The sequence below is a fragment of the Myotis davidii genome, unplaced genomic scaffold, assembly GCF_000327345.1.
Source record: "Myotis davidii unplaced genomic scaffold, ASM32734v1 scaffold762, whole genome shotgun sequence".
NCBI classification, from domain to species: Eukaryota; Metazoa; Chordata; class Mammalia; order Chiroptera; family Vespertilionidae; genus Myotis; species Myotis davidii.
Window position 1 is genome coordinate 990,908 of NW_006293699.1, and position 12,702 is coordinate 1,003,609.

General features: G+C 45.2%; 1 protein-coding gene across 2 annotated transcripts in view; it reads right to left on the reverse strand.

The window, feature by feature from the left end:
* The window catches only part of KMT2C (lysine (K)-specific methyltransferase 2C), a 270,221-nt gene that overhangs the window by 19,388 nt on the left and 238,131 nt on the right, over positions 1-12,702 (reverse strand). For both annotated transcript variants that reach the window (XM_015566229.1, XM_015566230.1), the window contains exons 45-49: positions 11,620-11,852; positions 6,653-8,341; positions 2,512-2,724; positions 1,737-1,901; positions 85-226 (exon numbers count right to left, since the gene is read on the reverse strand). In XM_015566229.1, the coding sequence (XP_015421715.1) occupies positions 85-226; positions 1,737-1,901; positions 2,512-2,724; positions 6,653-8,341; positions 11,620-11,852 (2,442 nt within the window). The remainder of the gene's footprint in view (positions 1-84; positions 227-1,736; positions 1,902-2,511; positions 2,725-6,652; positions 8,342-11,619; positions 11,853-12,702) is intronic.

The window sequence follows — 12,702 nt, forward strand, 5'->3', positions numbered from 1 at the left end:
GCTCAGTGGGAAGACCACCACGACCTTCCCCGTCCGCTGGCAAAGGCACACTCCTCAAGGGGTGCCAGCGAGGCCCCATCCTACCTTCGTGGCTCACTAACACTCCGGCTTTTCCAGCAAGCTCTTCAGTTGTCGCAAAGCCATTTGCCATCTTCTGACAGGCCACAGGAGGTGGTGTAGGAGGAAGAGAGGCAGGGGGTGTTGGAGGATTACTTAAATTATTCTGCTGCAGGAGACCAAAAAATTTTAAATTACATGCTACTGAGCAAATAAGCCATGACCTAGTAAAATATAGTTCTGTGAATTCTTAGCACATGGGAGCAAGGCTACAGAAATGTGATCAAGGTGCCTCTTCCTCCCTAACTTACACCAAGAAAAAAAATAAGTGCCCAAGCCACGAGGCTTTCTAGTGGGACAAACACTCACGACAGCGTGAGCATGCTCTCCTTCACGTACGTGGCCCAGCCTGAGCGCTCAGCTCTGACAGCAAGAAGCAAATTTACACCTGATCCAATCCCACACAACTCCTTTCAAGCTGTAGCCAGTGAAGGACAGTTTTAAAATTCAAGCAATAAATTGTAGAAAGTTCTCAAAAATTCCTTTATTAAATTCTCATTAAGATATGCCCCAGTTCTATAAAAAATTGAGAATTTGTGGCCCTAATTCTATCATTGCAACTCACATCCTAGATATTAGAATCTGGATTGTCCAAAATCTCTAAGCAAAAGCAGGAGCAATAATACTAAAATGACTGAGTCATTCACAAATGTAATTCCTCCTCCAAACATTTCTCCCTGCTTCACCTTTGTCACCAATTTGTCATTTACTTTTGATTGTGGGAATCTACCAATAACAACATGCAAATCAAGGGCAAGGTGAAATGCTAATCTGACAGAGACCCAGGGTTTCATGAAGACGCAGTTGTGCTGGAGAACAGCTTGCAGCGGACAGAAGGCATTTACGAGAGGCAGGCCAGCTCTAGCTGAAGAGAAAGCCAACACCAGCAGAAATGAGCATCACCGGGAACAGGCTGAACAGTAAAGTGAGAAGAGAAGTCCTCAGGAAAACAGGCGATACTCTCAAAATATTGTTGCAAAATGATTTGTTTTTGCAGAAGTTAGATGTAAAACGAAGAGTGTCTAATGAGGCTTTTATAAAACTTGGTGTAAAAGATAAACCTGATTAGGTTTGATATTTTAGTAGTCTAAGAATTAATGCATAATTGCAATTAGTACCTAATTAAATAAAATACATTTAAAAATATTTTTCATTTAATTTTTCAGGGTAAATTCCTAACTATAGTTTTAATCTTCATTATTTACTATTAACTTAGATTTGTTTTAAGAGTTAATAAAGGTTATAGGGAAATACATGATGGGACAAAAGTAGGTTTATAGTTGCTCATGTGGAAAATAATTCAATAATTAATAATACAAGAATAAATTATTTTGCATACTTACAACTGTAAACCTATTTCTGCCCCACCCTTTATTTTCTCCGCCATGGAAATACACAATGGATATTTTTCACAATTTTTAATCTTTCCTCTACAAAAATCTCAAAATGTTCACATCAGAAACACTTCACCAGATAATGTTAACCTTGTAGCTAAACTGAAGTTTAAATGAAACTTGGAAGATTAGATGTAAACTAGACGGAAAAAATGAGACAAGCTCTGCCAATGCTGCTACGTATCCAGCGAGGAAGCGAGGTGACACCTTGGCAAAGAAACATACCTTGTAGATCAACTGAGAATAGTAATCCGAAACCCCGTCAAGGGTAGCACTGCCAAAAGTTCCTAGAAGTCGATTCCCACTATTAAATTGGCCACTGCCATAAGGAAGAAAGTGCGCAAAGTTCACTCCAATGATTGGTTCCATTAGAGGGAGCAGAGAGAGCTGCTATTAAAAAACACATTTAAGAGTAATGTACACGGCAAACAAAACAGGGCGATTCTCAACTTTTCTAAGACCCGAGGCAACTTAGTCAAACAGGCTTGAGAAAAATAAGACTTAAAAATTTCAAGTAGCAAAATGCTGGAATAAATGAGAGACTGCTGAATCTTTAAGATCTACTTAAAAATAGGCTCCACTCTTGTCTGTTTTAAGGAGATGCTACCAGGCATCTAACAAGGAAACCACGTCCTTATCTTTGCTCAGCAAAAGCCATGGCATGAACCAGGCCCAGTGCCCAGTAGCACCTCTCAGAGGCCACGCCCCACCTTGGTGACAATTACCAGGTCCGAGCAGCGCTGCCTGGGGTAGACCAGCAGCTGCACGTCTGTGTGTTTAGACTCACAGGTACTGTGGACAGAGCTCCTCTGCTGCTGAGCTGTGCCCTGACCATCACCTGCCAATGCATTTGTGCTGTGCTTTCGGGGCCAACAGGATAAGCTGCAGTTTTGCAAACAGGAACTCACTGGGCTCCTTGCTGAGATATGTTTTATCCCTGTAACTCTCTACTTCAGGGCTAAAAATGCATTTGATGTTCTCACATCCTTGAAAGGCTCACCTGCTTCAGGTGGGTAAAGGCGTCGCTGCTAGAACACACAGCCTGCTTCTCTTCCTCGTCCTTTCTCCTTTTCTTTGAGCGAGGAGCTGCCTTCTCCCCTGTCCTCTGGGTCCGTTTGCCTCGTGGTTTCTTGGTTTCATTTCCTCCATCTACTTTTGGCAGCTGGTTGTTACCACATCCAAAACCACCTTGCGTGTGAGCTCCCAGAGTTTGCTAATGTAATTGGAAAAGTTAAGAAGTAAGTGGACTGTTCACACATGGATTTCCAGTTCATACTAACCCCTGACACACATTCCTAACATGAGTAAAATTCAGGAGGGGAGACAGTGGCATCGAATGCTCTCACTGTTTTCTGAAAATATCATCGCTTTCTTCAAACATTCTCAAGTGTGGAAGTCAGTGAGCTGCAAAGCTGGAGCTAAGAGCAGAACTCCTAAGTTGGCTCCTTTCTCTCCCAGAGGAAGCACTGCTACAGCCTGACTTGGAGCACAGCCGAGCCGTGCTGAGCCGGCGACAGACCAGCCCTCCAGTCCCTGCTGTGGCCCACGCACAGGGCCTGGCTGAGTTGTCCTGGGCTCCCTGCGGCGTGGGTAAGTACAAGGCCAGCAGGACAACGGCAGGCTCCAGAGAAGCCTTACCTTGCACACCTCTAGTTGAGAACGGGCCTCAGATCAATAAACAACAACACCGGGCTGTAGATCCGCTCCCAATCGTGCATTTGACTCCCTGCCTACTGCTGTTTACTTGGAGTCGATGAAAAAGAACAACGTGATAGCCAACAAACCTGTCTTTACTTTTGTCTTTATAATTAAGATGTGAGAATAAATCAGTCCTTGAAGAGGTTTTAAAGTCAGTGCTACTGATACCTAAAAATACAGGAGTTTTCTTTAGGGCCATTATTTCTAAATTTGCTATAGGCAACTATAGCTGCTGAACTTCTTTTAATGAATCTTTAAGGGTTTTGAAGATTATAGTTTCCAGATATAATCTAAATGGGTTAGAGCATGGACAGCACATTTTTCTGCAAAGTGCCACGTAGTAAACATCTTAGCCTCTGTGGGCCATACAGCATCTGTCCCAACGATTCGGTTCTCGGCCCAATACTGCAAAGGCAGCCATGGATAATCCATAAATGACAAAGTTGGCTGTGTCCCAATAAAACTTAAATTCATGGACACTGAACCTTGAATCTAGTGTGATTTTCACATGTTGAAAAATATTACTCATTAGGTTTTTTTTCCAACCATTTAAAAATGTATAAACCATTCTTAGCTCCTACGAAGAAGAGGGGGAAGCAGGCTCAGATTGCCCACCCACCGGGCCGGATTCGAGGTTCTCAGAGGGCTACCCCTGCCGCAGAGTGTGCATCACCTGGGTGGCTTGGAAATGCATGTTCTCTGGCCCCACCCACACCTACTGAATCAGACACCTGGGAGTGAGGGCTCCAGATGATACTGACACATTAGTTCGGGAACCTCCGTCCTAGAGTCGTCCTCTGCATGTGTATAGGAATTTCCTGGGATCTTAGGAGAACATATTGGTAGGTCTGTGTTGGGCATGTGATTCTGCATTTCTGAAAAAGCTCTGGGTGAGGTCACACTGCTGATCCCAAGGACTGAAGTCTGCAAAGCAAGTGCCTAAGATTGCTCACTGGCTTTTAAGAGACTAATATGTAATCACTTGTGTAAGTGTAAGTGGGCCAGGCACAGATATTATCTCTAATCCTCACAACCCCTTAGAAAGCTGATATTACTACATTTCAAAAAATATATTTAACTATAGAAGAACACAAACATCATCGGAAAGTATGCCTGAGATTAAAAAGTCAACATTTTGCCTTAGCCGGTTTGGCCCAGTGGAGCGTTGGACTGCAGACTGAAGGGTCCTGGGTTCAATTCCAGTCAAGGACTGGTACCTCGGTTGCAGGCTCAATCCCAGCCCTAGTCAGGGCGCATGTGGGAGGCAACCAATCAATGCGTCTCTCTCACATTGATGTTTCTCTCTGTCTCTCCCTCTCCCTTCCACTCTCTAAAAATCAATGGAAAAATATCCTCGGGTGAGGATTTTAATCTCAGGTGAGGGTTAAAAAACAAAACAAACAAAAACAGTCAACATTTTAATGTATCTGTTTGCGATCTTTTATGGGTGCCTACATGTATTTTGTTAAAAATACAACAGATCGAAAAATAAAATAATTTTTAAAAAATACAACAGATTGCACTTTGCTTTCTTTTGTTTGGTTGCTGCTTTTTAAACTTGACAGGTTCCCCAAGACATTGAACGTTCTTACATAGCAAAATGAAATGGCTGCAGAAAACCCTGTATGTCATTCAGACTTTGAGACATTAAATAATGATTTAACCAATAGCTGCTAGAGTGAGTCTAGGTTGTTTTTTTTCCCCTCTCTTTTTCTCTGTTAATAGAGACAGAATCTTAGCTATTCATGTAGTTACATCTTTGCACATATTAGAATCTTACATTCCTGATGCCAGATTCCTAAATGTACAGTTGGTAGGTCAAAGGTATGAACCTTTTATAAAATATTACAAGCACTGTTTGTGCTTTAACTTCTGCAATCCTTGTGGCAACCCCACACAACAGGGGATGAAGATCCTGTTTTACAGGTGAGGAGAGCGAGGTACAGAAAGGGTGCTTCCTAGGACGACAGCTGGTTAAGTGCTGAGACACGGACCTCATCCAAATGGGAGTGGTGGGACCCCCACTCTGACGAGGAGGGTGCCCCTCTCCTAATCCCAGCTGCTGAGGGGGAACAGTGTGGAGAAGCACTGGGCCTAGCCAACTACTGCCACAACGATGTTGCCTACATGGGACTTAAGTACATGAAGTTCTTCATCTGCAAAGTGGGGATAATGATATGTCAGGACAAGTGCTCAGCATGGCCCACACCAGGAGTGTGGTCAGGACTCGTTACCCCTGTTAACAGTGTGCCTGCCCCTGTGACCCCCCCAGAACCCAAACATTTATACATATATGATTGATCTCACCCCTTTCTCTACCTGATCGCCATTATTAGGACTTCACTTCACTACCCGAGTGCTGACTCCTTGCTAACGTGAGCAGGGGTTGCAAGATGTGTTTGAGAAAGGCGCCTGGAGAAGACGGTTCCAGAACTGAGTTCTCAAAGGAAAAAGACACTGGCTAGATGTAAACGCCAAGGGGAGCTGCGGGCCACACAGCACGTGGGAGGGTGAGGACATAAGGGCACTCGGGCACTGCAAGAGTTCACTGTCCCGAGGGGCAGCGGGTAGCTGGAGACTGGGCATATCTGCTAGTGACAAAGAGGCTGAGAAAGTATTACCACTAACTGAAATTTACAAAAATTACATAGATCTATCGACTCAACAGCCACCCTCTACTGAACAGTCAAACAAGAGAAAAGGAAGCCAACACTTGCCTAAAGCTAGGCTCTGTACCACTAGGTATCACTGTAGAAAATGGAAACGCAATGTGAGCAGCACTGTGGGAAAGCTTATGAATACATAGGAACATACTACAGCTTCTGAAAGACAAAGAAGCAAAACTGTTCCTGTGACCCAGGAACCCCAGTTTGAGAACCATCTCATGGAACTTCATTAAAATGCGGGAGCTGGAATCTTGTAAAGATGTATTTACACGGCCCTCCTAAAAGCGAAAAATAAAAAACAAAAGCAAACCCAAAGAGCAAACTACTGATACATGAAAAAGGACAAAGGTTAACTAGCACCTGTGTGTAGGGCTGCATTTGTATAGCATTGTGTGTTAATACATGCGACACGGGGGCTGCCTGAGAGGGAGCTCTGGTGTGTTTCAAAAGTCCATGGAATACACACGCTTTCTCAATAAGATACACATTTGCTTCTTCGCTTTAGTTAAAGCAGCCTGATGTGGGAAGAGATCAGCTGACAGGCCCAGGTTACACCTGAAAAGCGTCACCACGTCTCTGAGTTTTGAAAAACGAAGCATATACATCATTACTTAACATGTATGTGTCTACATCAGAACATGGGATCCATGAAGGCAAAGCCAAGAAAACAAAGCGGTCCCATGCAGGCGAAGGCTGCACGAGCCGGCGTGAACACGGGGCCTGCGCGGCCACCCGCCGGGGGAACAGGAGACAGCTGCACGGGCGGGGCGCACTTACCGGTCCTTTGGCTGGGTTCTGCCGCTCCACCGGCTTGCTGTCCTTCGTGCTGTCGTCTTGTGGGCAACAAGTGCCTTCAGGTTTCTGGGTCACGAGGGCAGCGGCCTTCTTGTTTTTCAGCAGGTGCTTCAGAAGCTCATTGCCCACATCTCCTTTGGCAGCAGGGGGAGGGCTCTGCCCTGAGGAGATGGGACAGACCACAGCTGTGTCTCCAGCCTGACTCCCAGCCTGTCCCTCTGAGGGAGGCCCCTCGGGGCCTGGGCACTGCTGGGGCTCGGCCATCTCCGGTTTGACCTCGTCAGCCGTGGCAGGAGTGCTCGCGGGCCGCGTGTCCACCCCTGCAGTGGCGGACGTCTGCTGATGGGGGGTTCCTTGTGAGAACTCCTCGGGGGGCAGACTGTTTTCCAGGTCTGTACACTGCTGGCCTGCGGCCGCGCTTGCAACCAACGAGCCAGCTGCTTCCCCCGGCTCGGGCTCTCCTTGCAGAGGCAGCTCGCTGGGCGTGTGGACTGTGGGTGTGGAGGTAGTTTCAGAGACACTCGGGGTTGGGGGAGCAGTGATATCTGAGTGTGGAGTGGACGGTGCCTTGGTGGACTCCACGTCATCATCTTTCTTCTTTTTTCTTGTTCTTTTCTTCTTCCCCTTTTCCTCTGGGATGATATCAGAATACAGTTGAATGAGAGACTGGGCCGATCCGGGGTAACCTTGTCCATGGGTTAAGGCAGGGTCTTGGCCACAGGGGAGACTGCTGTTGGCTCCTGGCGATGCTGTGGGCAAGGCAGGTGTGAAAGGAGCCCTCACGGGGGACTGCTGGAAGCCAGCCCCGGGAAGACTGCTGTGCGCCTGCTTACCAGGGTGTAAGGTTGGGCTCCCACCAGGAACTGACATCGAGTCAGGGACCAACGAGGGGGGTCCTATCTGTCTTCGCTCGTTGGTCTGCATGAAAGTTGGGGTGGGGGGTGAATTCACAGACCCTTGTGGCATGCTCTGCTGCTGCAACACCTGGCCCACCTGCTGCTGCTGTTGAGGAGACTGCGGAAGGGGCCGTGGAGGCTGCAGGAAGTCACAAGGCAGGTCAGGGCCGTAGAATGGGGCCTGGGGCACGGCTGTCCTTGTGCTCAGCTCCGGACCCATCAGACCGTGCTGCTCCAGCTCCATCCTCTGCTGCAGGGCTCTCTGGCGGTCCACCTCTTGCATGAGCTGGATTCGCTGCCTCTCCTGCTGTTCTCGGAGACGCTCCTTCCGTTCCCGTTCTTGAAAACTTTCACTAAAGGGGTTGTTGTCATCAAACTCCACCCGTGGAGGCGGGCCGCTCTGTGGATTTGCATTGGGCACTGTCCCTGGGGCTGATGCACACGTTTTCATTGGTAATTGGGCAACTGGAGGCTGGACCCGGGGAGGGTTGAGGGGGAGGTGAGCAGGGGCACTGGGAGGCTGCCATCCGGGTAAGCTAGGCATCCGGGCGGGGCTGGTGTGGCCAGGAATGACAGCTGAGTGCTGCAGTGGCTGGGCCACCAGGGGGAAGGTGGGCGGGCCCATGGCAGGTGGGGCAGCTCCGGGAATGGGGGGCGGCACCCTGGGCATGACAGCAGGTGGGGCCATTGCGTGCTGCTGCTGCTGCTGCTGCTGCTGCTGCTTGATCCGGTAATCCTCCATCAGCTCCGCGTGCTCCTTCTGCTGCTTCCGGATCTGGAAGAAGAGTTAAATCTCACTCATGGACGGTGCTGCAGGTGCCCAAGGGCTCTGGGGGTTATACCGAAAGCAGTTCGATCTTAATACAGGCAAAAATACTTGGCTGAGGCAAAGGGCAAAATCACAAAAAGTTGGATTGATAAGCATTAACTAAAGGTTGCCGATCTTTTTTAACAACAGAATTTTTCTATCATCTGTAAAATTTCTTTACTTATGAAATACCAAAACCAAATTTAAAACAACTTTTTGAAACGAATAGTAAAAAAACCTTACTGTGAAGTCAAACTATTTAAACTGCACAAAACAATAAAAACTTCACAGAAATCATTAACTGCGACACCTTAGAAGTGACATTAGTACACAAGTTAAGAGTAACTGTGAGATTTAACTCAAATTTACCATTGAAACGTTACAATTTCACTTCTTCAATAGACAAAATGGCTCGACATGTTAGGATAACTACTAGCATGTGTTCCACACCCTCCCCTTCAGGTTAAAAAGACTGGATTGGAAAACTCTGCATTTAACAGCTAACATGCTCAAGTGATGATTTCTGAAATGTGTACAGGCCCAAGGTAATGTTCTGAATAGCTCCTAGTAGCGCCCTGACTGGTGTCAGTTACTTCATTCCAAAACCCTCTGTGCCCCAGTGCAAGATGCCACAGACTCATCCCAAGGGAGACACTGCCCGAGTCCTGGGGGCGCATGGCCTCCCTTAGGGAGCTGGGAGGGAGAGGCTCTGGGTGACATTCGCATCCTTCAAAACCACTCCAATTTTGGATTATGTGCATATTATACCAGTAGTTCTAACAGTTTCCCTGGCCAACTGGCACATTCTCTGCATGTGATGGTTCTGACCTGCTCTCCAGTAGCTGTGTAACTTCTAACTTATTTTCTTATCTTTTCTTATCTTTACTGGCATTGGATTGGGGAAGTGGTTCTCAACCTGTGGGTCGCGACCCCTTTGGGGGTCGAAGGACCCTTTCACAGGGGTCGCCTAAGACCATCGGAAAACACATATATAATTACATATTGTTTTGTGATTAATTACTATGCTTTAATTATGTTCAATTTGTAACAATGAAAATACATCCTGTATATCAGATATTTACATGACGATTCATAACAGTAGCAAAATTACAGTTATGGAGTAGCAAAGAAAATAATTTTATGGTTGGGGGTCACCACAACATGAGGAACTGTATTAAAGGGTCGCGGCATTAGGAAGGTTGAGAACCACTGGATTGGGGAAGCAGTATGATAGACATTGAATACCTCAGTACCTGGAACATAGAAGGTGGTGGTCCCTGCCTTTCCCAGGACATTTAAAAATACTTCAGAAAACATTGTCAGCAATTGCTTACTTTACTGAGATACGATGGACTGTTGACAACTATACAGTAACAGATGAGATGCCCATTTTCCAAGTTCAGTATTAGCTTCTGTGAGTATTTGATGCATGGATATAAAATTAGGCCCTTCGCATAGAGAAGTTATAAAAATACACTGAAGGCAATGAAAATGCTAAAACTACTTTATAAGAAATACCCTTAAAAGAACATTTACTTGCAATAAGCACAAACCCAGCGAGTAAATTTAAAGAGAAAAGAAACCTCTCACTCTGGATTAGCTCCAGTGTAGCTTGCAGATAAGTCATTTGAGTCAAAAACCCTAATTCCATAGTCAGTGTGAGTGAGCATGCACTCAGCTCTGCGAGGACTCAGATCCTCTGTGCATGCCATGGTTTAATATTCACGTCTTTGGAAGGTGGTAGAGAAGGTTGTTTACTAGAGTGTTCATTACAGAGAAAACACTCCGATTTCTGTCAATCTACTCTGAATGCCTCCCTTTCTGTATTAACATTTAGATTACTTTTCAATTTTATTTTAAAAGTTAAAATAGACAGTTAGAAGCAAAGGTGACTTTTGGGTGGACAATTCCATTAATGTTAATGCACAGAGACATTGGTGCAGCCATCGCCACAATCAAGATACAGAAAATTCCTCAGCCCTGACCGGTTTGGCTCAGTGGATAGAGCACTGGCCTGCGGACTGAAGGGGCCCAGGTTCGATTCCGGTCAAGGGCATGTACCTTGGTTGCAGGCACATCCCCAGTAGGAGGTGTGCAGGAGGCAGCTGAATCGACGTTTCTCTCTTATCAATGTTTCTAACTCTCTATCCCTCTCCCTCTCCCTTCCTCTCTGTAAAAAAATCAAAAAATATATTTAAAAAAAAAGAAAATTCCTTCATGTGACCCACCCCTTAGCAGTCACACCTTCTTCCCTCATCCCTTAGCCCTGGAAACCTCTATGGTCCATTTTTATAACTCTGTCATTTCAAGAATGTCATACAAATAGAGTAGCCTATAACAGGTGGGGATTAGCATCTTTTACTCAGTACAATGTTCTCGAGATCCATTCAGGTAATTCTGTGTAGTGCTCCCCTGTGTGCACACACAGCACCCTGTCCAACAATTCACCACTGAAGGGCACCTGGGTTGTTTCCAGGTTTTGGTGACTATGAACAGAGCCCTTACATTTGTGTACAACCTTCTGTGTGAAGCCAGGTTTTTAATTCATTAGGTAAGTACCTAGGAGCGGGCTCTTAGCCCATCTTGAACAGTTACTGTTTAATTTTAAATAAAAAATTAAAGTTTTACTTCTTTTTAAGTATAATTGTTCCTTCAATGAACATTTTGAGAAATATGTTCTGGTTTGTTATGGAAGATAACAGCAGAATGGTTTCATTTTTCAGGAATGAGTACTTCTCATAAAATATACCATGTATTTTAGAAATATTAATAAAAATACAATGAAAATGAATCACCAGAATGACTTAAATGCTTTATCTGAAATTTCACTAGAAACCAGGGAACTAAAGACAATGGGCAAGCAAAGGTCAACTCCAAGTGAACAAATACTTCTGGGGCCCAATTCTTGTTCCCGCCTGAACCAGGGTTCCCCATGAGCTCTGTGCTCAGTGGAGCTGAGGACCCCAGAGGGATTTTTTTAGGCAGGGAAAGTACCTGGATTTCCCTGGCTGTCCCAGGTTTCATACCAGAGTGTGGAAGTGGCTTCTCTAGGTGAGGGTTATGAATTAACCTCTTCAGTGGCACGTATTAAATATGTGCTGTGTGACTACCACTCCAGGGACAGGACCAGCTGTAACTTCCTAGGTTAGTGAGAGGCCCACAAGCTGCGCCTGCGTCTGCCCAACACTAATCAAGCCCTGCGTCCGCTCGCCAACGCCTGCCCGCCGTGCAGAGGCGGCCGTTACCTGCTCCAGCTGCTTCTGAACCATGCTCTGCTGCTCGGTCACATGCTTGAGTTGCTCCGCGTCCTCTTCTGGGAACTCACGCCCGGCCTTCTTGGCGGTGCGCTGCTTGGCCGAGAGGGCCTTCTTGGATTTTCTGTGTGCGCCGATTTGTTCTTCGAGGTATTTCTGCTGCATCTGAAGCAGCTGCTGGGTCTCCTGAAGCCACTCTTCGTATTGCTTACGTTGGGAGTCATCTGAGTGGATAATGAAAAAATCAGCTCTGTTAATTTTCTAGAGTCCAATAAAAAGTTACGCAAATCCATTTTTGTAAGGAAATGCATTTTACCATGACCCTGTAATAGGTATTCTGAAAACATGATACTAAACATTAGACCATAATGTAACTATAAAGTAGGAGATTTTAGGAAAATATTTATTTGAGAAAACCAAAGAAGGCATGTTTTTAGCTCACAGGCTACCTTCATACTTATCAAGACTATAAATCCAGTTTCTGAAAGCAGATGACTTTTATCTAACAGATAAAAACAATCTGCTCAACTACCAAGTTCTCTAACTCATGTGTGTATTTCATTAAGTCACATTTACAGACTTTGAAGAGACAAAGTGAGACACATGTATCTTATTAAGGTCCAAAGCACAGGTTAGGTATCCTTTCCCATGTTAATTTCCCTAAGTTTTAAGGGTTACTCTTTTTCTCAATAGTGAAAACATGTCCTGAACCGAGAAGGAGGGAACCTAGAATGCCTTAGAAAGGACAATCTGAAGTCTATGTTTTATAAAGTAAATCTCTAAGTTAAAAACATTGGTAACTTATGGATTTTATAATTTAGTACTTGTATAAGTAAGCAAAGTAAAATCTTTAATCAACCAAGTAAAATCTTGACTACTTTTATGACTGTCATTGATATTGCCCCAAAATAGTTATATCTCTTAATCTTGTACCAACAGTCCTTCTTTATTCTTTTTTTTTAAATATATTTTATTGATTTTTTTACAGAGAGGAAGGGAGATAGAAAGTTAGAAACATCGATCAGCTGCCTCCTGCACACCTGCCACTGGGGATGTGCCCGCAACCAAGGTACA